The 25,763-nt window shown below is 48.2% G+C and overlaps 1 protein-coding gene across 1 annotated transcript in view; it reads right to left on the bottom strand.

Annotated features, from left to right (window-relative positions):
* LOC132573261 (L-threonine dehydratase catabolic TdcB-like) overlaps positions 1–25,763 on the bottom strand; it is a 126,960-nt gene that overhangs the window by 13,938 nt on the left and 87,259 nt on the right. Inside the window, exons 6-10 of the mRNA XM_060240764.1 lie at positions 24,232–24,328; positions 22,452–22,527; positions 19,173–19,298; positions 10,986–11,153; positions 6,611–6,668 (exon numbers count right to left, since the gene is read on the bottom strand). Of these exons, the coding sequence (XP_060096747.1) occupies positions 6,611–6,668; positions 10,986–11,153; positions 19,173–19,298; positions 22,452–22,527; positions 24,232–24,328 (525 nt within the window). The remainder of the gene's footprint in view (positions 1–6,610; positions 6,669–10,985; positions 11,154–19,172; positions 19,299–22,451; positions 22,528–24,231; positions 24,329–25,763) is intronic.

The following is a 25,763-nucleotide window of genomic DNA, read 5'->3' as shown; positions in this document are numbered from 1 at the left end:
CTTGACTGAGTTTGCAAATTATTTTAACCCATACCTGCTTTAGTTCATGTGTATTTTGGCACTACTACACAAACGGGCTGGAAAGTGAGATCTAGCAGTTGGAAGAAAGTGGCTGGTTTCGAGTCCAAAAACATGTAATAGGTTAAAGCTGTTGCCAGCCTGCTGCCAGCCCTTCAGCCATTGGATGAGTGTTTGTGATGTCACAGAATGTTCAAAAAACCACTAGGAGGAAGCTGTCTGATTAGAAGGTTGACAAAAGCACAGACTCCATGAGCAAATGGAGATGGCTGGAAATAGGAGCTAGGACAAGGAATACAGGGTATTGTTGGTAAGAAGGTGGAATAGAGACAAAGGTGGAAGGGTTGCCAGCTCTGGGTAAGAAAAAAAATCAGTGGGGGGTGGAGCCACAAGAGGGTTGAGTTTGGGGAGGGGAGGATCTTCAGCAAGGAACGATGTAAAACATTCCACCCTTCAAAACAGTCATTTTCTCCAGGGTACATGAACTCTGTCATCTGGAGATCAAGTGTAATAGTGGGAGATCTCCAGGCCCCCCCGGATGTGGCACCCCTAGAGCCAGCCAGCAGCCAGCATGGTGATAGCTAGAAAGCTGATAGCAAAGAGGATTGGAGATGCCAGTTCTAGGCTGGGAATAGGCTTCCCAATCCGGTTTTACAGGCTTCCCCCCTCCCCCAGCCAGCTGGTCGGCGGGGGAAGCCCCGCCCCCACAGCCATTGTGCACCTCCATGAACAATTCCCATAGGGAACGATGGGGAATTGATCCACGGGTATTGGGGGCTCTGGGGGGGCTGTATTTTGAGGTAGAGGCACCAAATTTTCAGTATAGTATCTAGCACCTCTCCCCAAAACACCTCCCAAGTTTCAAAAGGATTGGACCAGGGGGTCCAATTCTATGAGCCTCAAAAGAAGGTGCCCCTATCCTTTATTATTTTCTATGGAAGGATGGCATTTTAAAAGGTGTGCTGTCCCTTTAAATGCGATGGCCAGAACTCCTTTGGAGTTCAATTATGCTTGTCATACCCTTGTTCTTGGCTCCGCCCTAATGTCTCCTGGCTCCACCCCCAAATTCTCCTGGCTCCACCCCCAAAGTCCCCAGATATTTCTTGAATTGGACTTGGCAACCCTAGCTGGGAAATTCCTAGAGATGTGGGGCGGGCACCTGAGAGGTCAGGGTTTGTGGGGAGGGGCCTTGGCAGGCTATAGTGGGAAAGAATCCACCCTCTGAAGCTCCCATTTCCTCCAGGGAAACTCTGGTCTCTGTATGTTGGAATCCACTGTAATTCTGTGAGACCTCCAGGTCCTACCTGAAAGTTGGCAACCTTAAAGCTGTAGGAGGCTTAAGCAAGGGAGACAGAGGAAGTATCAAGCTGATTAATAAGCAACTGAAGGCAAGGCAAGCAGAGGAATCCAGGAAGCAAGAAAGCTTCCTGACAGATTCATTGTTAGAGACAAGACACTGTTTGTGTCACCTAACCTAACCAGTACAGAACCTGGAACGAGCTGCAAATGTGCCCTTTAAAGAACTCTAGAGATGTACAAAAAGCATGTAACTGCAGGAGTGAGCGACTTCAGCATGCCTGAGGATTGGGGGCGCTACATCACTCAAAAAGTAGATAGGTGTTATCTCCTTGAATAGGATGCTCCTCTTTGTCTTAAACCTGATAGGTGCCCTCTCTCTCACTTTGTCCTGTCACACTCTTTACATGGCCTTCCTTAGAGACACGCAGGGCTTTTTGTAGCAGGAACTCATTTGCATAATAGCTCACACCAGGCCTTGAATTCAGCAGCTCACAGGAGAGCAGCTCCTGAACCTTTCTGAGGGTTCCCCCTCTTCCTCCCCACCCACCTTGTCCATTGAATAGTAGGTGCAGCTGCATAACAATCCCTGGATTAGGAGAGCAGGCAGTCAGCCAGCCACCAGGAGCTTTGCCACACCCCCAGCAGCCCTTATTAACCCCTGGAGAAGCCCCCACCACCCTTTCTCCACTTATGTGAGTTTGGGCAGCGGGTGGCTTGCTGGCCTTTTGACAGTGTGGGGGGGGGGGGGTGGCCAAGGAGAGCCCCAGGTGAGCGAGGCTGGCTTGGGCTGGCTGGATCTCTAGCTAGCCCAAGCATGCCTCGCTGGCCTGGGGGGCTCCTTTCTTGTGCTGGGTTGCTTTTGGCTGGTGGGAGGGGAGCATATGCTAATGAGTTATGCTAATTAGTTCCACCATCTATTTTTCTACAAAACAACCCCTGAGTCACACCCCTCTTAGGTAGGCAATCCTTCAAGACCTTACAGGGCTCTTATTACAGGGTCTACTGTAAGCTCTTGGAGAACATCAGTGGTGTGTGGCTTAATATGCAAAGCAGTTCCTGCTACAAAACAAGTCCTAGATAGTTCCACACACGTGATGCCAGATAAACTGAGAAGAAAAGTGTTCTTTAGATTAGGTTTCTTTTGACTGTAACCTGAAAGTGAACTGGATCTACTTGGATAAACGTAATTTTTTATCTTTTGCAATGTACTCCTTGGGAGATTTATTTACTGTGCTCAGTATCATGTTTCTGGAACTGTGCAAAACTCTGCTATATCAACCCAACATCCCAGCTGTGAAAGGTGCTGGAAATGCCTGCAGGACAAGAGAGAGAAAGATCCAGCTGGTTATTTCAAATCACAATGTGAACTTTAGCCAGGACTGTCTCTGCAGCCTCCTGTGCAGTTTTTCCTCAACACCCATTCTCAACCTTGGCTCTCCCTCTCAAGGCCAAACTTAGACGTGGCAGCAGCCTCTTGGCCACCAGGGGGCATCACTGCCATTTTAAAGTGGTTTAAAAACACCAGTGAGGGCCGCCTGATCGTGATTGGGCCTGCAGCACAGTGAGCTGAGGTGATCATTCTTCCTCCACACCTTATCAAGTGCTGAAAGGGCTGCAACCCCAGCCCTTGATATTTTGGCAAGGTTGCCAACCCCCAGGCTGAGCAAATGGATGCTTTGGAGAGTGGACTCTGGGGCAGAGGTCCCTTCCTCCTCAAACTCTGCCCTCCACAAGCACCACCCCGAAATCTCCAGGAATTCCCTAAGCTGGAGATGGCAACCCTATTTGGCACTTGAAAAGGCACACGGGTGGGGGATCCAGAGCCCCAATCCCATGGCATTTTGAATCACTCTGAAATGGTGGTGGCATCCTCTAGGTGGGACCTGGAGATATTCCGCTTTTACAACTGATCTCCAGACTACATTAACCAGTTTCCCTGGAGAAAACGGCAGCATTGGAGGGTGGACTCTCTAGCACTGTACCACCTCAAACTCTCCCCACCCCAAAGCCCTCTCTCCCCAGATTCCACCCCTAAATCTCCAGGAATTTCCCAACAAAGGTGGCAACCCTAGGAATTCTTGTGGCAGCCATGAAGAGGCCATCACACTTGTTTGGGCTCCCAGATTCCTCTTTCTGGCCTTTGTCTCTTGGTTTACTCCTAATCTTCCACTCCCAGCTTTCTTTGGACTTGCCTTTGATTTTCCACATCTGACTCTCCCCTACATATTCTTCTCTCCTATGTGCTTCCTCACCCGCTCTGCAGGGTCAGGGAATATTCAAGTACCGGCAGTCAGAGACTCTCCAAATGAGCACAGTTCAGTGAGTGCCAGCCAGTGGGCTCAGAGCACCTCTGCCAAGTCGACACCCGAGTCCTTCTGTGACCAGGAAGCCTCTCAGCACATTATCTATCGTTCAACCTCAGGAGTGAGAGTAAGGGACATTTATTATCAAGGCTGCCTTTTAAATGGAGCTCAGAGTATACAATGGGGACTCAGGAAGTGCCATTCTGGCCATTTTCTTACAGCCACTATGAACTGTATCATTCAGGCTTATTTTCACTTCTGCTGCTGGCATTCTGTTGTTCTTATGCTTTTATTTTGCTGCCAGCTGGCAGGGGATCCCCCGGTTTGGAGGCCCTCTCCCTGCTTCAGGGTCATCAGAAAGCGGGGGGAGGGGAGGGAAATGTTTGCTGGGAACTCTATTATTCCCTATGGAGACTTATTCCCATAGAAAATCATGGAGAATTGATCAGCGGGTATCTGGGGCTCTAGGGGGGCTGTTTTTTGGGGTAGAGGCACCAAATTTTCAGTATAGCATCTAGTGCCTCTCCCCAAAATACCCCCAAAGTTTCAAAAAGTTTGGACCATGGGGTCCAATTCTATGAGCCCCAAAAGAAGGTGCCCCTATCCTTCATTATTTCCTATGGAAGGAAGGCATTGAAAAGGTGTGCCATCCCTTTAAATGTGATGGCCAGAACTCCCTTTGGAGGTCAATGATGCTTGTCACAGCCTTGATCTTGGCTCCACCTCCAAAGTCTCCTGGCTCCACCCCCAAAGTCCCCAGATATTTCTTGAATTGGACTTGGCAACCCTAGTGGAATGCCCACCTGAACAGCTGGATTTAGAGGCAAAGCCAGTAAAAGATGCTTCCGCTGATGAGGGTTGCTCATTCTAGCAGAAGATGAAAGAAATGGGACAAAGGGCAGAGTGCCACTCACCACTGGAATCTCCTGAACCAGCTGAGTGCAGAGAGAGTCTGACAGCTTGAAAAGGTAGAGTGCCTGGCTAATTGCACCATTGTGATCAGCACTAATTTCTGATGCAAAGTTGTTACCAGAACTAGAATCACAAGTCAGTGAGAAGTAACCCCTGTGCTTTGGAGATGAGTCAGTTTAATTCGGCTGATAAAAGAGACTTCCCTGGCACCCTCTGTGAGCAGTTTATCCAGCAGACAGACCCCTGCTTTGCCTTGTAATCCTGTTCTGATAACCAGTATCATTTTCCAGTTAGGAACCCAGACCTTGCATGTTGCTTTGGACGGAACCCTCAGATTTCTGACTCAGTGCCAGTTTGTGACCTTGGTCTTATCTCTTGCCCTGAATAGTTGTTTTTCCATTTGTGCCTCTTGAAACTTCTGGGTAGAGTAAAAAGCGCCACCCAATGCCTTGAACTCGACATTTGTTTGTTGATTATAACTGTGTCAACACCAGGTTTGCCTTTGAATGCAACAGCAATAGTCTTGAAGGTGCCTGCTAATGGCGGGCAAACTCCTGGCAATTTTGGTTGATCCCCAGCTGGTTGATGGGGAGAAGCAGGCAGCCCAAACGAAGGAGAGAGTGATAGTTGTTGCTGTGTGATGACATCACTTCTGATGTGATGCAGGTGCTTCTGGATCATGCTGGAAGTGATGTCATCACCCCATGTATATGCCTGCCCCACTGACAAGGGAAAAAACCAAGGCCAGCGGGTCTGGAGCTGGACATATATAAGACCACTAGTTTTGCAAATGAACATCCTTTTTCCTTGAATCCCAGTACTTTTCTGCAAAAATAATCCGCTCTGTAGAAAGCTGAGTGAATTTTAAAAGCATCTTTTAGCTTTTGGCTGTGAAAAGCTCTAGAAATCTGGAACCAATTGGAGGCTTTGGCTTTCGGTATTGTGTGGCATTCTCCCAACAAAATGAAAATGGCCCTGTGGGAATTGCTTAAATTGTCCAGAGCTGGCCAAAATCACTTAATGCCTCCTGAATAAATGCTATGTAAAACAAGAAAATCAAACCACTCCACAGATACTGTACCACCCACCCACATGAGCCAGGAAATGTGCAGCTCCCCATGAGTAAACGTGTAATGTTAGAACAACTGTCAGCTCACAAATTTAGATTCTGCAGCACAGCCGGAGGGAAAGCAGGATTTGGGGCCAACATAAACCATTGAGCACTGCTGATGCTCATTCACAAGAGCCAAGAGGTGGGGGACAACTAGAGTTTCCAGGTTCCTCCTAGCCACTAGAGGGGGATGGGGGGCGCATAGGTTTACCAGCTCCAGGTTGGGAAACTCCTGGAGATTTAGAGGTGGAGATTTAGGGAGGGATCTCAGTGGGGAACAATGCCATAGACTCCACCCTCCAAAGCAGCCATTTTCTCCAGGGGACAAAATGTAGTCTGAAGATCAGTTGTAATTCCAGGGGATCCCCAGGTCCCACCTGGAGGCTGGCAAGCCTAGTGGACAAGTGCTTTCAACCAGATCCAGCAATCTGCATATGGAGGGACCATGGACAAAGTCCCCCTCCCTGCTCAGCAGTTCTTTCCATCCCCAGGGAAATTTATTTCTGGGATCTTAGGACCCTCATGGATCAAAAAGCCTTGTGAGTCAGGAAGCTGTTGTGGGGAGGTAGAAGGAGCTGAAAGGACATATCTCAGATAACAAGGCTGGGAAAGGCCCGTGCCCAAAACACGGCAATGCTGCTGCAGGCCAGAAGATGATTCCAAAACAGATGGAACTCTGGTCTGTCAGGATAAGGCAGCTTTGCATGTTCACTTGCAATCCCAGCTCAATTTATGCAGGGGCCATAGTCACAAAACTCAAAGAGGCTTTTCCTTATGTACATAAGTGCTGCCATGTCTCAGCCAGCTTATGGCAACTCCAGCAAGGAGCTTTCAAGGCCAGTGAGGAGCAGAGGTGGTTGCCTTCCTCTACAGAGCCTTCCTTGCTGATCTCCCATCTGAGCTTCCAAAATCTGACAAGAACCAGCTGTGCCTTGCTGCTTCTCCACAGGACCAAGTTTTTCCTTACCTCGCTGGTAAACAGATCAGAGGTTATGTACGAGTGTTCTTGTTTAATGTCCAAAACTCTGGAACAAAATAGATTTAAAAAAAATATAAGATCACAACAGAACAGATCCAGGCTCAGGCTCACACGATCAGCTTTTGGAAAATAACAATTTCTTGGAGCAGCATTTGCATGAAAGGCATATCAAAATAATGTACAGTTCAGGTAATTCTGCATCAGAGACTCAGTCCAGCAGATTGTACTCTGTTTGGTGAAGCTGGATTAAACTCTCAAACTTATCCTTGTTCTTATAAATGTCCTCTTCTATCAGGTGCTGGAGGTGCTGGAGTTCATCTGCACAAATCATTTGCATATGCCACACACCCCTCAGCATCGGCTCAGCATCTACCTTAAAATATTTCTTGAATTAAAATTGTCATAATAACACCTTACTCCCATCATATTTTTTAAATTACTTTCTCCTCTGTGGCCACAGTGCCATGATGAAGATTTCCATCTATCTGCTTGATATGTTTTGGTTATTTTCCCATTTGTTGTAGGGAAAAGTATTAGAAAGTTTGTCAAATCTTAGAGTTCAGCAAAATTCTCACAGGGGGTTTGAACAATGGAGCCCAGAAGCAAATATTGAGGGGGGGCGGGTTTAAGAAAGTACAATAAAATTTAGAGGTTCCAGAGCTCTGCTCCTGTGAGCTCCTGCCCAAAATGCCTTCTATGAAGACAATTTCAGGAGGTTAAATGTTTTCGGTCTGAAGCAGAAAAGGCTAGTTTCAAGATTTAGAGACCAACAAGATTTTCAGGGTACCAGCTTTCAGGATGGGGTTGTTGGCTCTCCAGTGGAACTGGGGGACCCCTGCCACTAGGCCCCACATCCCCATCACCAATCAGTCGACCGGGGGGGGGGGGGGGACTTACTCCCTCAAAGAGTAACATGCAACAATAGGTTTGCATCACTGTCTACATGACCAGGATCTGATATCATCACACCTGAGATGTCACAGCAGTGCTCTAGTATTTGGCCAAAAACCCTATGTTAACAGTCAAATTTACTTTTCTGCCCAAATTCCAGAGCGTTGCTCCAATGTCCCAGACAAGATGATGTCACTTCTGGGTCATGTGGGCTGTAATGAGGACATGTCACTGCATGCCAGATGGGCCTCCCTCTCCCATCCCTGCCTGTTGCCAGGAGGCACCTGACATGACAACCCTGTTTCAGGAGTCACAGCTCCTTTTGTCAAAGTCAAGGAGCAACGGAGACCCATTTTGAGTTGCATCTAAGGGAGCTCTGAGTTGCAAAAACTTCTATCTCGGAAACTGTGTTGTTCTCCAGGGTGCTCAAATCTAGATCTGCCCCCTTCTTTTTGGCTAATGCGGCACACACTAATTAGTGCTATACAACCCCCAGAGTGACGGCAGCCTGATTCAACTTCAGCAGTTTGGTACATGTGCAAAAGTAATGAGGAAGTTTTTGCTTTGAAGAAATTAGCTTTCCTGTAGGGCTGAAATCTACCTGCTCAGTCAGAGGATGTATTATTCATAGTCTCCATTCAAGTCCGACCAAAATATTTCTCTTGCTGGTGATACATCTTTGAAAGCTAGTTTGTGTCAGACTCTTTTCATTGATACTCTTTTTGACTGCTGACCACTAACCATACTGATTAATAAAAGATATATGCTTACTAACTCGCATTAGTATAGTAGTAGAAGGGGGGCCAAGTAGAGGCTAGCCCAAGAGTAGCTTCCCAGGAATATCAAAGGTTGTTAACTGGTCTTTGAAGTAGAGAATGCCTGGGCTGATTCTCACCTCCCCCCTAGAGGCAGCAAGGACATTGCCACCGGGAAATGTAACCACCAACTGTAGGAGATAAGGGGGAGCCGTGTGAAATGTCTCACATGCAAAGACAGCCTTTGTTTTGGAAATTAGGGGTAGATGTGAACGCTTTGATGTAGAATGTTAAATACCAATGACTCGAACTGCTAGCCATCAGTTCCAATGTCTTTCCTGCTGAAGTAACTTTGGAGAATACAATAAATGCGACTTTGCTTCAAATAACTAAGTCTGCTCATTTTGGGAACTTCAATGAACCTTCGCTGACAGTTTGAAGCTTTCCCAGAGTCCAGCTGGAAAGACTGAAGGAAGAACAGATGGATGTGTGCCATGAGTGTATGACAGGTAATGCAGCCCTTCAGCACTACTTCCATTTGCCTATTGTCCTTCTTTGGACTGTGAGTCTACTCTGAGTGACTGTTGGGTTGCCAATCCTGGACTGGGGAATTCCTACAGAAGTGGGGATGGAGCCGGGAAGGGACCTCAGCCTGGTATAGAGTCCACCCTCCAAAGCAGCTACTTTCTTCTGTTGTCTGGGGATCAGTTGTAATTCCAGGAGATCTCCTGACCCCACCTGGAGGCTGACAACCTTACAATGAGATCAGAAGTGGGCCACACACAACACTACAATCCCTTCGCTGCAAAAAGAAGGCTGTGAGTGTGCCAGGAGATCCCACATTTATTTCCTTGCAGGATATACAATGTACACAACTCTAGGAAGTTTATAAAACATAAATGTTTGGGATCTTCTCCTAATGATGGGTCTGGGGCCAAATGGAACAATTTCACGTCTTTTCCTCTCTCTAAAAAATCCCCATTGCTTCCAGACACAGAGACTGCAAAGAAATGTCAAATGGTTGCAGCAGTCAGCTTATGGTGGCAGTGGGAAGTGCTGTCAAGTCGCAGCTGTCTTATGGTGACCCTGTAGGGTTTTCAGGGCCAGAGACAAGCAGAGGTGGTTTGCCATGGCCTCCCTCTGCAGAGCAATCTCAGATCGTCCCAGGTGGCCCCCCCCCCCATCCAAGGACTTACCAAGGCCAAGCCTGCTTAGTTTCTGAGATCCGACGAGATCAGGCTAGCCTAAGCCATCCAGGACAGGGCTGACCTTCTGCAATACACCCTTTGCTTTGGGGAGCTCTAAAGTACTGAATGAGAAGCAAAGGAAAGCTCCCATTCACACAGACTACATGTGTGCAGCAGAGGGAGCTATAAATTGTCCTGAGCTCCTTGGTTCCATGTCAGAGACCCATGCCAGCTTCATCTGTAAAGGAACATGTGAAAGTTCCTGCTAAAACAAGGAACTATTAGGTCTCCAGACAACCTAAGACCAGAATTGCTTCTTTCTGGCCCCCACCCACTGCTGCTGTTCAGCTGTGCCTCAGTAGACACAATGGAAACCAAGAAATTGGAAATAACACTTCCACCCATCTATTCCTCTCTGGTGCCCCATTAGTTAGGGATATAATTCAGCAAGTATACATACAGCGGGGCATTCTTGGTGATGGCACCCAGATCGGGGAACACTCCAAGGAGAAGCCCAGCCCACCTTTCCTCTCTTGGAATTCCATTAGAAGTGGGGAGAAATATCCTGCCCCTTTAACAGAGGTTTAATGGGACCACTGGATGTTATTTTATCTCCTTGTTGTGAAAACCTACATGGCCCATTTCCACTTATTCTATGTCAAAGTGACAGTACATTCTTTTCCAGCACAGTTGGTAACTAATCAGAGGCTAAAGGCAGTCCAATTTTATTTTAGTTTAGTTTCAGAGGGTAGCCTAGCCATGTTGGTCTGCAGTAGAACTGCTAGATTCAAGTCTAGTTGCATCTTTGAGACCAACAATATTTTCAAGGTAGAAGAAGAAAAAGATATTGGATTTATACCCTTCACTCTGAATCTCAGAGTCTCAGAGCAGCTTACAATCTCCTTTACCTCCCCGCTCCCCATAACAGACACCCTGTAAAGTAGGCAGGGCTGAGAGAACTCTCCCAGAAACTGCCCTTTCAAGGACAACTCCTGAGAGCAATGGCTGACCCAAGGCCATTCTAGCAACTGCTAGTGGAGGAGTGGGGAATCAGATCTGGTTCTCCCAGATAAGGATCCGTACACTTAACCACGACACCAAACTGGCTCTCCAAAGCTTATCTGACAAAGGGGGCTTTGACTCTAGCAAGCTCACACACTGAAAATCTTGTTGGTTCTCCGGTGCTACTGGTCGGGGATCCAGCAGTTCTGTTTTTTAAAAAGCCACTGACTCTGATTTTAAATTAATGTTGTATCTGCCGCTTTGACCCATTGTCAGTTATTTTGAAACATTCGCAGTTAGAATGTTTTGTATTTTAAAAACCGCATTAGCTAATTATTTCTTATAAACATACAGCTTTCCAGAAGCCATCTTGAACTTTTCTGAAGGAAAAGCAATGGAAAAATTACAACCAAAAGAAGCCTCCATTTGTTCCTCTTTGGATGTGACATTTTTCTGATGTCCCCGCTCTGGAATGACAGTCCAAGTGGCAAGTGCTGCTACATGCTCAAAGATATCCTTCTAGGGTACCTTGCTTCTTCTCGAGCCAAGATCTCCAGCAGCTTGGAAATATCTCCCAGTGAGCTAGAAACGAGGATGGAGAATTTGCACACTCTGTTGTCAATGGTGAGGGCACGGTCGATGCACTGCCGCATCAGAGGGAGTTCCAGGTTACCACTGCACACAGCGACAGCCACTCTGGAAGGAGGGGGAGAAGAGGCCAGATTATTTTTCCCATACAAAAGAATGCTTTTCAACATAACATATATAGTGTGATACATCTTACTTTACTTTACTTTACTTTATTCGATTTATATCCCGCCCTACCCCACCGAGGTGGGCTCAGGGCGGCTTACAACAATAAAAGCTAACAAAGGTCGATTTAAATACAATTAAAATTATACAATAAAATACATAAAAGCCTAAAAATACATAAAACTCACATCGATATACACTATGCTACTATTACTTAAATCAGTCCTTCAAATTTCCAATATTCGGTAATCTGATGTTTAAGATTTAATAATCAGGCATTCTGCTCACAGTTAATTATATGCCAACCGGAAGAGGGTTGTTTTACAGGCCCTGCGGAACTGTTCAAGGTTCCGCAGGGCCCTCACCTCCTCCGGGAGCTGATTCCACCAACAGGGAGCTGCAATCGAGAAGGCCCTGTCCCTGGTCGCTTTCAGACGGGCCTCCTTTGGCCCAGGGATTATAAGGAGGTTCTGAGACCCCGACCTCAGCACTCTCTGGGGGACATGTGGGGAGAGACGGTCCCTAAGGTAGGCAGGTCCCAGACCATAAAGGGCTTTAAAGGTCATAACCAGCACCTTGTACCGAACTCGGTATGTTATCGGCAGCCAGTGCAGCCCTCGAAGCCCCGGCTGGATGTGCTCCCGTCTAGGGAGCCCTAACAACAGCCGGGCAGCGGCATTCTGCACTAGCTGCAACTTCCGGGTTCGGCACAAGGGCAGCCCCATGTAGAGGGCATTGCAGTAATCCAGCCTCGAGGTGACCGTTGCATGGATCACTGTTGCCAGGTCGTCGCCCTCCAGGAAAGGGGCCAACTGCCTTGCCCGCCTAAGATGAAAAAATGCGGACTTGGCAGTGGCTGCTATCTGGGCCTCCATAGTTAGGGTAGGCTCCAGTAGCACCCCCAGGCTCCTAACCCTGTGTGCCGCTGACAGAGGCACACCATCGAGGGCCGGTAAGGGAATCTCCCTCCCTGGACCACGGCGACCCAGGCAAAGGACCTCTGTCTTCGTCGGATTTAGCTTCAGCCCGCTCAGCCTGAGCCATCTAGACACGGCCTGCAATGCCAGGTCCAGGTTTTCTGGGACACAGGCAGGCCGGCCGTCCATAAGTAGATAGAGCTGGGTGTCATCAGCGTACTGGTGGCAACCCAGCCCATATCTCCGGGCAATCTGGGTAAGAGGGCGCATATAGATGTTAAACAACATCGGGGATAGAACTGCTCCCTGAGGGACCCCGCAATCCAGCGGGTATCTTTGGGACAATTCACCCCCAATCGCCACTCTTTGTCCCCGACCTTTGAGGAAAGAGGTAAGCCATTGTAAAGCCAACCCCTGAATCCCCACGTCGGCAAGACGGCAAGTCAGCAACCGATGGTCGACCGTGTCGAACGCTGCCGACAGGTCTAACAGCATCAGTACCGCCGAGCCGCCTCGGTCCAGATGCCGCTGGAGATCATCCACCAGGGCAACCAGCACTGTCTCCGTCCCATGACCTGGGCGGAAGCCCGACTGATGGGAGTCAAGGACGGAAGCATCCTCCAGGAAACTCTGTAGTTGCAACGCCACTGCCCTCTCAATGAGTTTACCCAAAAAGGGTAAATTCGAGACCGGCCGATAGTGTGCCAATTCGGCCGGATCCAGTGTTGGTTTTTTTAAGAGGGGACGGACCACTGCCTCCTTAAGAGGCGTTGGAAATTGCCCTTCCATCAGGGATCTATTTATGATATCCCGTATAGGATACCTAAGCTCCCTCTGGCAAGATTTAATAAGCCAGGAGGGGCAAGGGTCCGAATTGCAAGTTGTAGGGCGTGCAGACAAGAGGATCCTGTCAACTTCCTCCAAGCTGAGAGCGCCGAAACCATCCAGAATACAATCTGAAGACAGGCAAGGAGCCTCGGGTTCGGATACTGTCTCCAATATGGCGGGGGTGTCGCGGCGGAGCGACGCGACTTTATCTGCAAAAAATTTCGCAAAAGCCTCACAGCCTATTTCCAATTGACTAACGTTTGGGCTGCCCTGTGGCAGCGTTATAAGAGTCCGAATTATGTTGAACAATTGTGCCGGGCGCGAAGTTGCAGATGCAATCTTAGCCGCAAAGTATGTTTTCTTTGCGGCTTTGACTGCCATCTCATAGGACTTCATACACTCTCTATAAGATGTTCTAGTCGCTTCGTCTCGAGTACACCGCCATTGCCTCTCTAGTCGTCTGAGTCCTCGCTTTAGTTGCCGCAACTCCTGGTTATACCAGGGTGCTAGCTTTAGGCGAGGGCGCAGAGGACGTCTAGGTGCAATCTCATCGATGGCCCTGGAGAGCCTATCATTCCAGGACTCCACCAGGTCATCGAGAGAGTTGCCAGAGGGCCAGGGATCCCGTAGAGCCATCTGGAACCGTTCGGGGTCCATCTGGCTCCGCGGGCGAGCTAAAATAGGCTCGCCGCCTAAACGGGCTTGGGGTGGGATATTCATACGAGCCTTAAGGGCATAGTGGTCCGACCATGGCACTGTCTGAGCAGTAATATCGTCCACTAAAATTCCCGCCGCGAAGATCAGGTCTAGCATGTGCCCCGCCTGGTGGGTAGGCGTTGTAACAAACTGGGAGAGTCCTAGCGTCGCCATGGATGACACTAGGTCCATCGCCTGACTAGAGGACATGTCATCGGCATGGACATTGAAGTCACCCAGGATCAAAAGCCTTGGGTACTCCAATGCCCAGCCTGCTACGGCCTCCATCAGGGATGGTAAGGCGCTGGCTGGTGCGTTAGGCGGTCGGTACACCAGCCAAACCGCCAACCCCTCCCCAACGTCCCACGCCAAACCGGCACATTCAATGCCCCCGATCTCCGGAGGCGGGAGGGCCCGAAAGGAGTAAGCCTCTCGTATGAGTATAGCCACCCCTCCCCCCCGCCCGCTAGTCCGGGACTGGTGAACGACCGAGAATCCTGGGGGAACCAACTGGGAGAGAGCTACAGTCTCCCCTTCGTGCACCCAGGTCTCGGTCACGCATGCCAGGTCCATATCCTGTTCGAACAGGAACTCCCGAAGGGTAGAGATCTTATTATTGATGGACCTGGCATTACATAACACCAGTGACGGAGGCGGGTAATTTACTCTGGCCCTACTACTTGCCACCGTCGGGATGGGACGTAGGCTGGAAGGGGGTCGAGCCCTGTTGTGTCTCAACCCCCTTCCCTTATAATTCCGCCTAGTCCCACCGTCATACCTTCCCCTCCCCAGGAGTACTGGGATCCCCAGGCCAGTCATCTCCTAGTTGTGTCCGCTCCACTGATGAAATAATTGAGGCTGAACTGCCCCCTCCTCCAACCCTACTCCTCTCAACCGATCTATTTATGAACCAATCTGCCAATCACCCTAATAGTTATTTAGTTAAAAGCCCCACCCAATCTTCCCAATAAATAATTAGCTAAAAATTAATTAAGTCTAATTCTAAAGGCTCCTTAATTATAAAACCCCACCAATAAATAGATACACTTCCCAAATTAATTTGCCACAAATAAAATTTCTCAGTTTAGCTAATTAATTAATAATCAACATCCAATTTAAATAACTAACATTTTAAATCACAGTCCATATTATTGAATTGGCAATTTAGATTCGTTGAGGTGAGGGTTAAGACAAGGGACATAAATAGGATGAATAAAGTGCAATAGTTTTAAAGTGGTAGTGCCTATAAAGTGCAATGTTCTTATTCTTTCTCCTGTTCTTGTTTTGTCTTTATCGCTGGGCATGCCGATGTCCATGTGGAGCCCGTTCTTTCTTTAGGTGATAGCTGGTAATTGGGAGCGGTTAGGGATGGTCTTACACAGTGTAGTTCTCTTACAGGGTTGTCGGGCCGTCTGGCCGGTCTTGACAGCCTGCTGCGCAGCCTCGGGGACGGGGGGGGGGGGGTGTAAGCCTCTCCGCGCCCTTTCGCCGCCCAGCAGTCGTCTCCACCGCCCTCAGGGACCCTAAAGATCTCAGGCGTCTTACCAGCCTGTCAGAGCAGTCCCTTCAAGCGTTCTTCCCGTATTTTGCGCCGCTCGCCCCAACTCCTCGCTCACACACGGAGGGGGGAGATATATGGAAAGTCCGAGGCAGTAGACTTGAAGCGTTTGAAACGCACGGAGGGCACGAAGGGGGGGGGAATAGATGGAAGTCTGAGGCAGTCGTCCCAAAGCGGTCTCTGCCGCCGTGGTACTTCGTCTCGCCCCCCCAATTCAGCCGCGCAGACCACACCCAGCGCACGGCCCGCGGCCGGCCCGCACTTCCAGCGACTCCGGCGTTGCCGGCCTCACCGCCCGCTGCCGCTCTCCGCCTAGTTGCACTCCAACTTGGCCCGACTCGGTCCGGCTCAGCTCGCACTTCTGCGGCTCCAGCGGCTCGTACACAGCTCGGGCTCAATAAACCACGCCGCCACGCTGTCTGCCGCCGTTCTCCGCTCCGGCCCCACTCCGGCTCCGGTCTAGCCCAACCCGGGACCACCGGCACCACACACGATGTTTTCGGGGGAAAGGTAGGGTGAAACATTCGCAACCACCCTTCACCTTCTCCTCCTCAATTGCAGGTTATTCTGCCTAGAGCTATAAATGTGTAGCATAGGTTATACAACGATGAAAGTTGGTAATTCAAGGAGCACTAACGCTGGGCTCCTTGGCTGTCGCCATCTTGTTTCAGCTCTTTGCCACTTTTATATATATATATATATGGCTCTTTGCCATCTTTTATATATATATATATATACACACACACACACACACACTAGGGTCACCAGCCTCCAGATCAGTTCCATCAGAGAAAATGGCAGCTTTGGAGGGCGAATTCCATGGCATTATACCCTATTGAAGCCCCTCCCCTCCCCAGGCCCACCCCCAAATCTTTAGGAATTTCTCAGACCAGAGTTGGCTACCCTAACTGTACAGAGACTTCCCTTTAGCTATGGACAGTACAGCAGGGGCAGAGTGAGAAGTTAAAGTAACCCAAGAGCCAGCCAGCAGCAGAGATGCGCATTATTTATTTATTTTATTCCATTTGTATCCTGCCCTCCTCGCCTAGGCAGGCTCAGGGCGGCTCACATAGACATGCATGTGCATGAGTAAACATAGTAATACATTAAAACCATAAACCATAGAATAATATAAAAACATAAAATATTTGGGTGCTATAATCTTAGTTTTTGGTTCCCTGTCAGCTGATCTTAAGTTGTCTTCTTCGCAGCTGCTGTACAGCGGATTACAAGGGATGATTCATAAGTTACCTAGGACTGTAGTGGCCAGCAGTCTAGTTTACAAATGCCTGGTGGAAGAGTGCCGTCTTACAGGCCCTGCTGCACCGTATGAGCTCTCGCAGGGCCCTGACCTCTTCGGCAACTCAATCCACCAGCGTGGAGCCACTACAGAGAAGGCTCTGGCTCTAGTTGTCATGAGTCTGGCCTCCTTAGGGCTGGGGATTGTAAGTAGATTTTGTGATCCAGACTGAAATGCTCTCCGGGGAACATGTGGGGAAAGGCAGTTCCTAAGGTATGCAGGCCCCTGGCCATACAGGGCCTTAAAGGTGAGAACCAACACCTTGAAATGAACCCGGTATGCAATAGGCAACCAGTGCAGTGCTTTCAGTACAGATTGAATGTGCTCCTGTAAAGGAAGACCCATTAATAACTTGGATGCTGCGTTCTGCACTAGTTGAAGCTTCTGGGTTTGAGACAAGGACAGCCCCATGTAGAGGGCATTGCAGTAATCCAGTCTTGAGGTGACTGCGGCATAGATCATTGTCCCCAAGTCGCTGCGTTTGAGGTAGGGGACCAACTGCCTTATCAGCCACAGATGATAGAAGGCTGATCTGGCAGTGGCTGCCACCTGGGCCTCCATATTTAAAGAGGGATCCAGGAGCACCCCTAAGCTTTTGACCATGGGCAGCGGTGTAAGTGGTGCCCCATCAAAGGTCGGTAGTAAGACCTCGGTTCCAAGACCGCCACGACTTAGGTACAGGACCTCCATCTTCGTCGGATTCAACTTCAGTCGACTCAGCCTGAGCCACCCTGCCACATCTTGAAGCGCCATGGTCAGATCTTCTATGGCGGAGTTGGACTGGCTGCCCTTCAGCAGATAAAGCTGGGTGTCATCTGCATACTGGACATCCCAGCCCAAACCTCCCCCAGAGCCTCCGCTGGCAGTGAGGGGGGAGGCAGGCAGTGGGTGATCTGGCACCATGCTGAGTGACTCCTGCAGAGCTTGCAGAGCTGCTGTGGATTCGTTGTGGTTGCTCTTAGCTGCCAGCAGCAGCCCATGGAGAACTTTCCCAGGAAAGCGGTCAGTCTGCTCTTACAGTGCAGTACAAATAGTATGTGCTTCAGTATCTATTATTTCACTCAAAATAATTATATACCACAGGCAAACTGGCTCTTAATCTAACTCAGAAATCTCCAGGGGGCTCTGGCATCTGCCTCCACCTTTCCTGGGGCCTGCCCAGTGTCCAAGTGGGCAGGGCTGGGGTGGGGAGCAAAGCTTCTGATGGGCTGCTGGAGATTTGATTGGCTGTGCAGATTTTTAAACAGCAGTTTCAGCAGCAGCAGGTGGTGCTGCCCAAAGATATTCACTGCATAAGCTTGTATGTACACAAGGGAATGTTCCTTTTAAAAGGCATCCTGCTAAACAGAGCTTTTGTCTGTAGGAATAGCTATTGTTAGAGTGATGCATGACGTCACTCCACGACATTTTGTGGTTGGCTGCACCTCCTGCAGAAGCCATTTTGAAGTTGCGCCCACCACCCAGTGTCAGAATGCCAAAGGTGCCCACGGGCTCAAAAAGGTTGGGGACCCTTGATCTGTTTACAGAAGCCACCTCCTGACACAAATTCCAGAGCTGTATGGTTCAATGTGATAACTTCTTGGGCGCCACCCCACATGACTTGGTGGGAACTGAACTGCAATGGGGTTGGTTGGAATGCTATCAATGGTTACTAGTCAACCAACCAAAAATGGTAATACAACTGCTAGGGGGTAATACAACTGCTAGAAAACAAAGGCTGAACCTCTGACATTCCCATTTAGGACTGCAACATTTAGTCAATTCATTCATTCACCAATAAATGTTTTGATCAATTAAGACAGTAGCTAGGTGACAGATTTGAGTTTTTTATGTTAATAATTTTTACAGTGTAATTCTAAGCAAAGTTATACCAGTTAGGGTCCATTCTTGCAGAGTTACTCCAGGAGAAGTCCACTGAACATAAAAATTTAAGAAAAACCCTGCTGGATCAGACCATCTTGTCCAGCATCCTGTCTCACACAGTGGCCAGCCAGTTCTTCTGGAGGACCAACAGTAGGTATGGAGGCCAAGGCCTTAATAAGAACATCAGAAGAGCCCTGCTGGATCAGACCAGTGGTCCATCTAGTCCAGCATCCTGTCTCACACAAAGGCCAACCACTTACCCTGGTGGTCCTTCAACAGGACAAATAGGTTGAGGCCTTCTTGTGTGGACTTCTGGCATTGGCATTCAAAGGTTTACTGCCTCCCTGTAGCCACTAAGCCTGAGCCTTAAGGGAGGGCAGGGAAGAAATCAAATCAAATAAAACAAACAAACAAATAGGCCTATCCTCCATGAATCTGTCTAAACTGGAACCCATAGGCTTTGAGTGGAGAACAGGACAAAGATTTTAAAGAAGCAACATGGATCAGCTGGATTCACTTTGGATATTTTCAGGGCTTTTTTGGTAGAAAAACCCCAGCAGGAGCTCATTTGCATATTAAGCTACACTCCCTGGCGCCAAGCCAGCCGGAACTGCGTTCCTGTGCATTCCTGCTCAAAAAAAGCCCTGGATATTTTGACAACAAATTGGCTTTTGGTTCTGGATATTGTTCTACTGTACAGTGAATGGGAATCGGGGAGAATGAACGCACAGGCTAATGGGCATGCTGTCTGAAAACACAATTTTCTTTTTCCTTCACCTGCTATATGATAGTTTCTGTACCTTTTGCCCTTCAACTCCGGCAGTTTCCCAGCAAGCACTGCTGCAAGCCCAATTGCTCCTTCTGCATCTACGGCGGCCCGCTCATACTCCAACAGCCTCAGCATGGAAACGAGAATGTCCTCTTCTCTGAAAAGAGGAGGAACAATATTCAAACAAAGGGCCACATCACTGCAATTCTCACCATTTAATCATTCAAAGCACAGCCTGCTTGTGAGCTGAATCCAGCAACGTCAATTTGGGGTGATCTAAAAGTATGGTGGAGCATGTACTATTTTCATTATTTTGGGGGAAGGACTTAGGTGAAAGTCAAAAGCACCTCCCATCCCACCCCCTTTTGCACTTGTGAGCAAACTGGTATTACTTCACTGCTGTTTTCTGGGCTAGTGTTGCCAACCCCCAGGTAGTAGCTGGAGATCTCCCACTATTACAGCTGATCTCCAAGTGACAGAGATCCGTTCACCTGGAGAAAATGGCCACTTTGGATGGTGGATGTGGCGGAACCGGCCCGATTCTGCCTTCAGACCCGGTCCCGTCAGCTCCCTATTGAGTCGCCAACTCCTGGAGGGAGCTATTTCTCCTCCTGCCCCTTGGGCTCGCTGCCACCACCTGCTCAGTCCCGGGGTTCAGATTGAGAGGAACAGGACTCCCAATCCCCCTCTCCAGCTGTGAGGCTAGGCCTCCAGGTCCTCTGCCACCCTGCACTTGGGTTTCACAGAGACCTCAGCACTTCTTTGGGGCACCCCTGGAGGATTGGCACCTTATCCAACTGCATGCCTTCCCCCCTTCACCTGGGGCCCCCTTCTTACCACAGCGTGGTCTAAAGCGGTCTGGGGATCTATGTGGTACAGAGATTGACTGCCAGCATTTAAACAGTAAAAATATATTTATTTAAAAAGAGAAACAGATAGGAGAAGAAAAACAAAACAAAAACAGTTGCATTTAAAAAGTTAGCACAGCACAGCACAGCACAGCAAACAGCATGACAAAGGAAAGGTGTTTATAAATGCTTTCTACTGTCCCTGGTCTAAACTTGTCCTGTCTTGAGAATTACTTACTTGGTCTGCCTGCCTGGGCCCTCCCAGGCAGGAGCCTCCATACTCACCACATGCTCGCTCGAGCCCCAGTTCAAATTTGGCTTCTCTTCCTGCCTAACACATGCAAGGAACAACAGCACTTCCTGCCTCTCTAGGAGATTTTCCCCCTAGCGTTGTTGGTTTGGCTCTGGAAGGGAGGGGGGGAGTGAGGGGAAGGCTACAAAGCCTGCTGAGGGATTTACTGACCCCTGCCAAATGAAGCACCACCACTGCCTAAAATGGCGTTTCTCCACAGTGGATTTGGATGATGGGGCATTGCATCCACCTGAGATTACTCCTTCCCTCAAACTCTGCTCTCCCCATCCCCCAAGATCTCCAGGAATTTCCTAACCTGGAGCTGGGAACCATATCCTGGGGCCCACTTTCCTTCTTCAGTACATTAACCATCTCATTTGTCCACTGTGCCATTTGATCCTATTGGCTTTCCCAACCAACATGAATTTGCTGTCATAGAAGCTCAACACCAAAACTACCTGGTTGTTATGTAGCACAACTGAAAACACCAAAAGTCTCTTAGGAAAAGGTGGATATGTTTTTTTCCCAAGATCTTTAGTCCTAGCAACGAACACCACATAGTAATTGGAAGGGCTGAAAGGGGACTTCTAGGCACCTCTGTAAACATTGATTCACATTTTAATTCTCAGATACAAGAATTGCCCAGGTATAAAGGGTGCGTTATATTAGAGTTGCCAGACCTCCTCCCTCCCCACCCCCCTGAGAAGCATCAGGTGCTCCCTGCTGCCGGGCCTCACCTCACCACCACTGATCAGCTGGTTGGCAGGGAAAAACTTACCCTGAAAAAGAGGAAGAGCCATCTGATTGCCAATGATATGTCAAAGGCATTGCTCACATGTGTCAAGCATGGCTAATTTTGATCAATAACAGACGGGTTTATGGCCTGACAAAAGCAGGCCTGGGTAAGATTCCAGAGAACCAAATGTTGTTAGTTTGTTATTCTTCTCTGGCTCTCCTTTGCTTTATGACTGTTAGAGGGAACAAAGCAATCAGCACCTTCCCATGAATCCTTCTACGGGAGGATGAGCCATCTGGGCAATGCAAGGCTGAATGCCTGATAACGCCCTGGGAATGTATGTAGTTTTGATATTCTATGTGTGAATGCTCCCCTGCTTCCCCTCCCCGTAGGAATCCCTTTGAAGTGTATCTTAAAAGTTGTGTATCAGTGTATTGGTTTCATTCTTCTCAAGCAACGGCTTGAGCCAAAGTATCGGTCTGTCAATAAATGTAGTCTTTGTATCAACCTCGACTCGTCATTGAACCCGCATGCTTGACAACATGACCTGGAAGTGATGTCATCTCATCTGGGATGTCAGGGGACACTTGGTATTTGGGCAAAAACTTTATGGCAGAAGCCAAATTTGCCATACACTTGTTGCCCAAATACCAGATTCTCACACTGATGTCCTGGACATGATGGCATCACTTCGGGGTCATTTGGGCAGTGACCCATTGCTGTACATTGGATGGGCCTTCCTGCTGCTCCTGGGAAGCCCGTCCATCCCCCACCTGTTGCCAGGAGGCACCTGGCAACCCTCTTGTGCCATCCATTGTCAATGATTCATGTAAGTACTTTCCGGCACGTCAGGCTTCCTTGCAGTAAATACTGAGCTCAGAGTGAATAAGGCTGTTACCTTATATGCCTCTTTCAGAACAGAAAGTGACATGACACTCTAGGAATACTCAATGATAAAAACCATAAAGATCTGAAAATTCCTAGAGCATTATAACATTGCTTCCTGTTCTGAAACAGGAATTAATATATCCAAATGGGCAGCCGTGTTGGTCTGAAGCAGTTGAACAAAGCAGGAATCAAGCTGCACCTTTAAGACCAACCAATTTTTATTTAGAACGTCAGCTTTCGTGTGCTCTTAAGCATGCTTCATCAGATGAGGAATCCAGCACAGTGAGCAAAGCCATACTTAGCTGAGCAGAGCCGTACATAGCTGGTAGGCAGTGGCCCAGAATGAAACATGGCACAGATTTAAGAACCAATGACAGTGAAGTAAAATTATCTGGTAGGCCATGGTTTAGAATGTAAAATGGTACAAGGACAGAATAGTCAAATTAACAAATTGAGCAAACCTTTGAGTTTATCAGCTGAAACTGATAAGTGGCAACCCAAACAAGATCACAGTCCTTACATCATGACTGTATTTCCTGTACCTACCTTACTGTTACAACTTTGTCAACAAATTTTTCAGTCAGTTGCAAAGAATTGGAAGCAAAACAGGGTCCACTCACATCTGCATGCCAAAGAAACACACACAAAAAGGGAAATGGGCTTATAGTAATATAATTTTTCCCCACAGTTTGCAAACAGGAATGAGAATAGTGAAATAGTTTCCCGAACTTTCCCACTACATAATAATGTAAATATTTTTGTGATGTAACAACACTGGCCGCGGGTCCCTGTCATCTTAGCAGACTGACTGTTATGGCCTGCCCCGGGGTTCTAGAGAAGAGGGAGGGGCGCTGCTAGGCCTCCATGATTGTTTTCCACCCCACGGCATTTCCCACCCCAATTTCCTGCTTATCCCACTGCACCAGGGGTCCCGGCAGGAATCAAAAGGCTTCAAAGGGATGGAATCTGGGTCTGGCTATAAACCTACCCAAGCCTGGGTCAAAAACTGGGTGATCATGAGGGGAAGAACTGACTGGAACATGGTTTGTTTTTCCTTAAATTGAAGAATAATTACATTTATTCCAAAACAGATTGTAAGCAGTACATGGCATTTTTTTTGGGGGGGGGGGGGTTACTACACAGCAATCTTCTGCCACACCATAGATCACACCACATCATCACTCCTGCCACTGGCCACCCCCCTCAATCCCACAACAAAAAAAACAAAACAGGGGGGGGGGGAATGGTGTTGTGCATCACTCTAGGAATTCCCCTGAACTCTATGTTTTTTACCACAGAGACTAAGGGAATTTCTAGAGCATAGTGTGAAACCATTTTCCACAGTCTCTGCCCCTCCCCCAAATGCTTCTTTCTCACAAATGTTCCAGGCTGGCAACTCTGTACTGCAGCTTGGCTTGACTTGCCCAGGAAAGAGAAAAATGCCATTTAAAGGGGAGGGGGGGCAGATGGTGCATGGTGCCATTTTGAAAGTGAAGCTTAACTCCAAAGGGACACTCCCCATCACCACTCTTTTAGCTGAATTACAATTTTTTTAAAAAAGGAAGCCTCAGAAATGCCACAAATTATGTGATGTTCCCTATTAGAAAAGAAGAGATTGGATGTATACTCCACCCTTCACTTGGCGTCTCAGAGCAGCTTTCAATTGCCTTCCCTTTCTCTCCCAACAACACACATCCTATGCATTGTTTCCTCTAAGCTGAGTTAGTGTGAGCTAGCTCACAGTTCTTTTAGTCTCTGGTTCACTCATATTTGGAAAAGAAAGGATGACTCCAAAGCAAAGGTGGAAGAAAGAAAGGTGGAAAAGAAAGGATGACTCCAAAGCAAAGGTGGAAGAAAGAAAGGTGGAAAAGAAAGGATGGCCCCAAAGCAAACTAATTTATGCTCACTCCAAACTTGAAGGCCAGTAGCTCACAACATAGATTTTTTGCTCACAAGACTCCACAGCTTAGAGGAAGCATTGACTGTGAGGTAGGTGGGCTAGCATTGACTGAGCCAGGGTCTCCCAGCTGACTGCAGGCGGAGGAGGAAGGAATTAGAGTCTGAGGATTGCCAGTCCCCGAGTCTGAGGGGGGGATTCCCTGGTTTCAGGGGCTTCTCCCCACCATGGACCATGATATCCTATTTTGCTGTGTTTTGTGTTTTTAAAAAGTACATGGTTAAAACAGTAGCAGATATGCAAAAGATCCCCTCCATTTAAATAAAAAAGGATGCTTGCCCCCAGCTACTACGGAGAAAGAGTTTTGTGAAATATACTGGCTAATTTTTGTTTTAATTCCATGTAGCGTTCAAAAGCAGACTCTCTTACCTCTGTAAAAGGGCTGGATGCTTTGGGAGCGGTCTTCACCAGGTTGAGCAATGTTTAACGACTGTTGCAGTACAGGGAACCCCTCTGACTCCACACCCTTGAGGCGAGAAAAAAAAAGGATTTCCATGGTAAACAGGGGCATGAATATTTTAGTTTCTTCACGGCTTCTTTCAGGATATAAGCTTTCGAGAGTCAAAGCTGCCTTCACCAGATACTGCTTCCACTCTCAAAAGCTTCTGCCCTGGAAATCTTCTTGGTCTTTAACAGGGGAGTCCAAAGTTGCTTAATGTAAGAGCCACATAAAATAAACATCCAATGTTTGAGAGCTGCAAGACACGAACATCAGATGTTTGAGAGCCACAAGGCAGGGAGAGAGGGAAGGAGGGAGGGAGGAAGGCAAATGTGGGAGGGATGAGGGAAGGCAAATGGAAGGAAGAGGGAGAGGTGGCAAGAAAGCAACTTTAAGTGCATTCTCCAAGCCACCAGCTGACTTGGTTTGGATAAGTGATTTAAAGAGACAAATACCTTCTCCAAGCTGGCCGACAGGGTGGTGGGGGCTTCAAGAGCCACACAGTATGTGTGAAAGAGCCACATGTGGCTCCCGAGCTGCAGTTTGACCACTCCTGGTCTTTAAGATGCTTGTCACACCCTTGTTCCTGGCTCCACCCCCAAAGTCTCCTGGCTCCACCCCGAAAGTCCGCAGATATTTCTTGAACTGGACTTGGCAACCCTGCTACCATATGAAGCCTGAAGGAGCTTTCAAGAGGGTTCTGGTTCCTTCTCTAGTGTAAAGAGTTCACAGGGGGAACTGGCCAGATTCACTGTCATCTCTTGGGTGGAAACAATTGTGTAACCTTCAGTGTTCTCAACATTCCTCTGTGGTTGTGCCTCTGAGGGGAAGATTGTGAGGCAAAAGAGTCTTTCAGGGTATTTTACCAATGATGACTCATTTTCTTATAGAAGGACCTGAGGAACCCCAGAGTTCTGTTGGATGCAGTTTGAAACCCACTCAGTCTTACAGTAAAATGGCTGCCTCTCTTGCTTGCAGGAAGCGATGTTGGTAACTGTGAGAAAACCTTTGCATATAAATATATATCTGTATTCAATATATAATATTGTATGGTAGTGGGAAGTGCCATCCAGTTGCAAACATCTTATGGCAAACTCATAAGGTTTTCAAGGCAGGAGACATATAGAGGTGGCTTGCCATTGCCTGGGCTTCCTTGGAGGTAGAAGATCTCATCCAGCTACTAGCAAAGGCTAACCCTGCTTAGCTTTTGAGGTTTCAAGGCAAGAGATGTTCCAAGGCGGTTTGCATAGCCTGCTTCTGCACAGCAACCCTGGGCTTCCTTGGTGGTCTCCCATCAAAATACTAACGAGGGCCGACTCTTCTTAGTTTCTGGGATCTGACAGGATTGGATTAGACTGGGCTACCCAGGTCAGAATATGTTGTTATATAGATACAAGTGGGAGGGAACCCACAAGGACATGAAGGAGATGCCTCATTTCCCCCTCCCCCACTATTTCCTCTT

The sequence above is a fragment of the Heteronotia binoei genome, chromosome 6 (assembly GCF_032191835.1).
Source record: "Heteronotia binoei isolate CCM8104 ecotype False Entrance Well chromosome 6, APGP_CSIRO_Hbin_v1, whole genome shotgun sequence".
In the NCBI taxonomy this organism is placed as follows: domain Eukaryota; kingdom Metazoa; phylum Chordata; class Lepidosauria; order Squamata; family Gekkonidae; genus Heteronotia; species Heteronotia binoei.
Note: the sequence above shows the minus strand (reverse complement) of the source record. Positions and strands in the feature narration are given on the sequence as shown.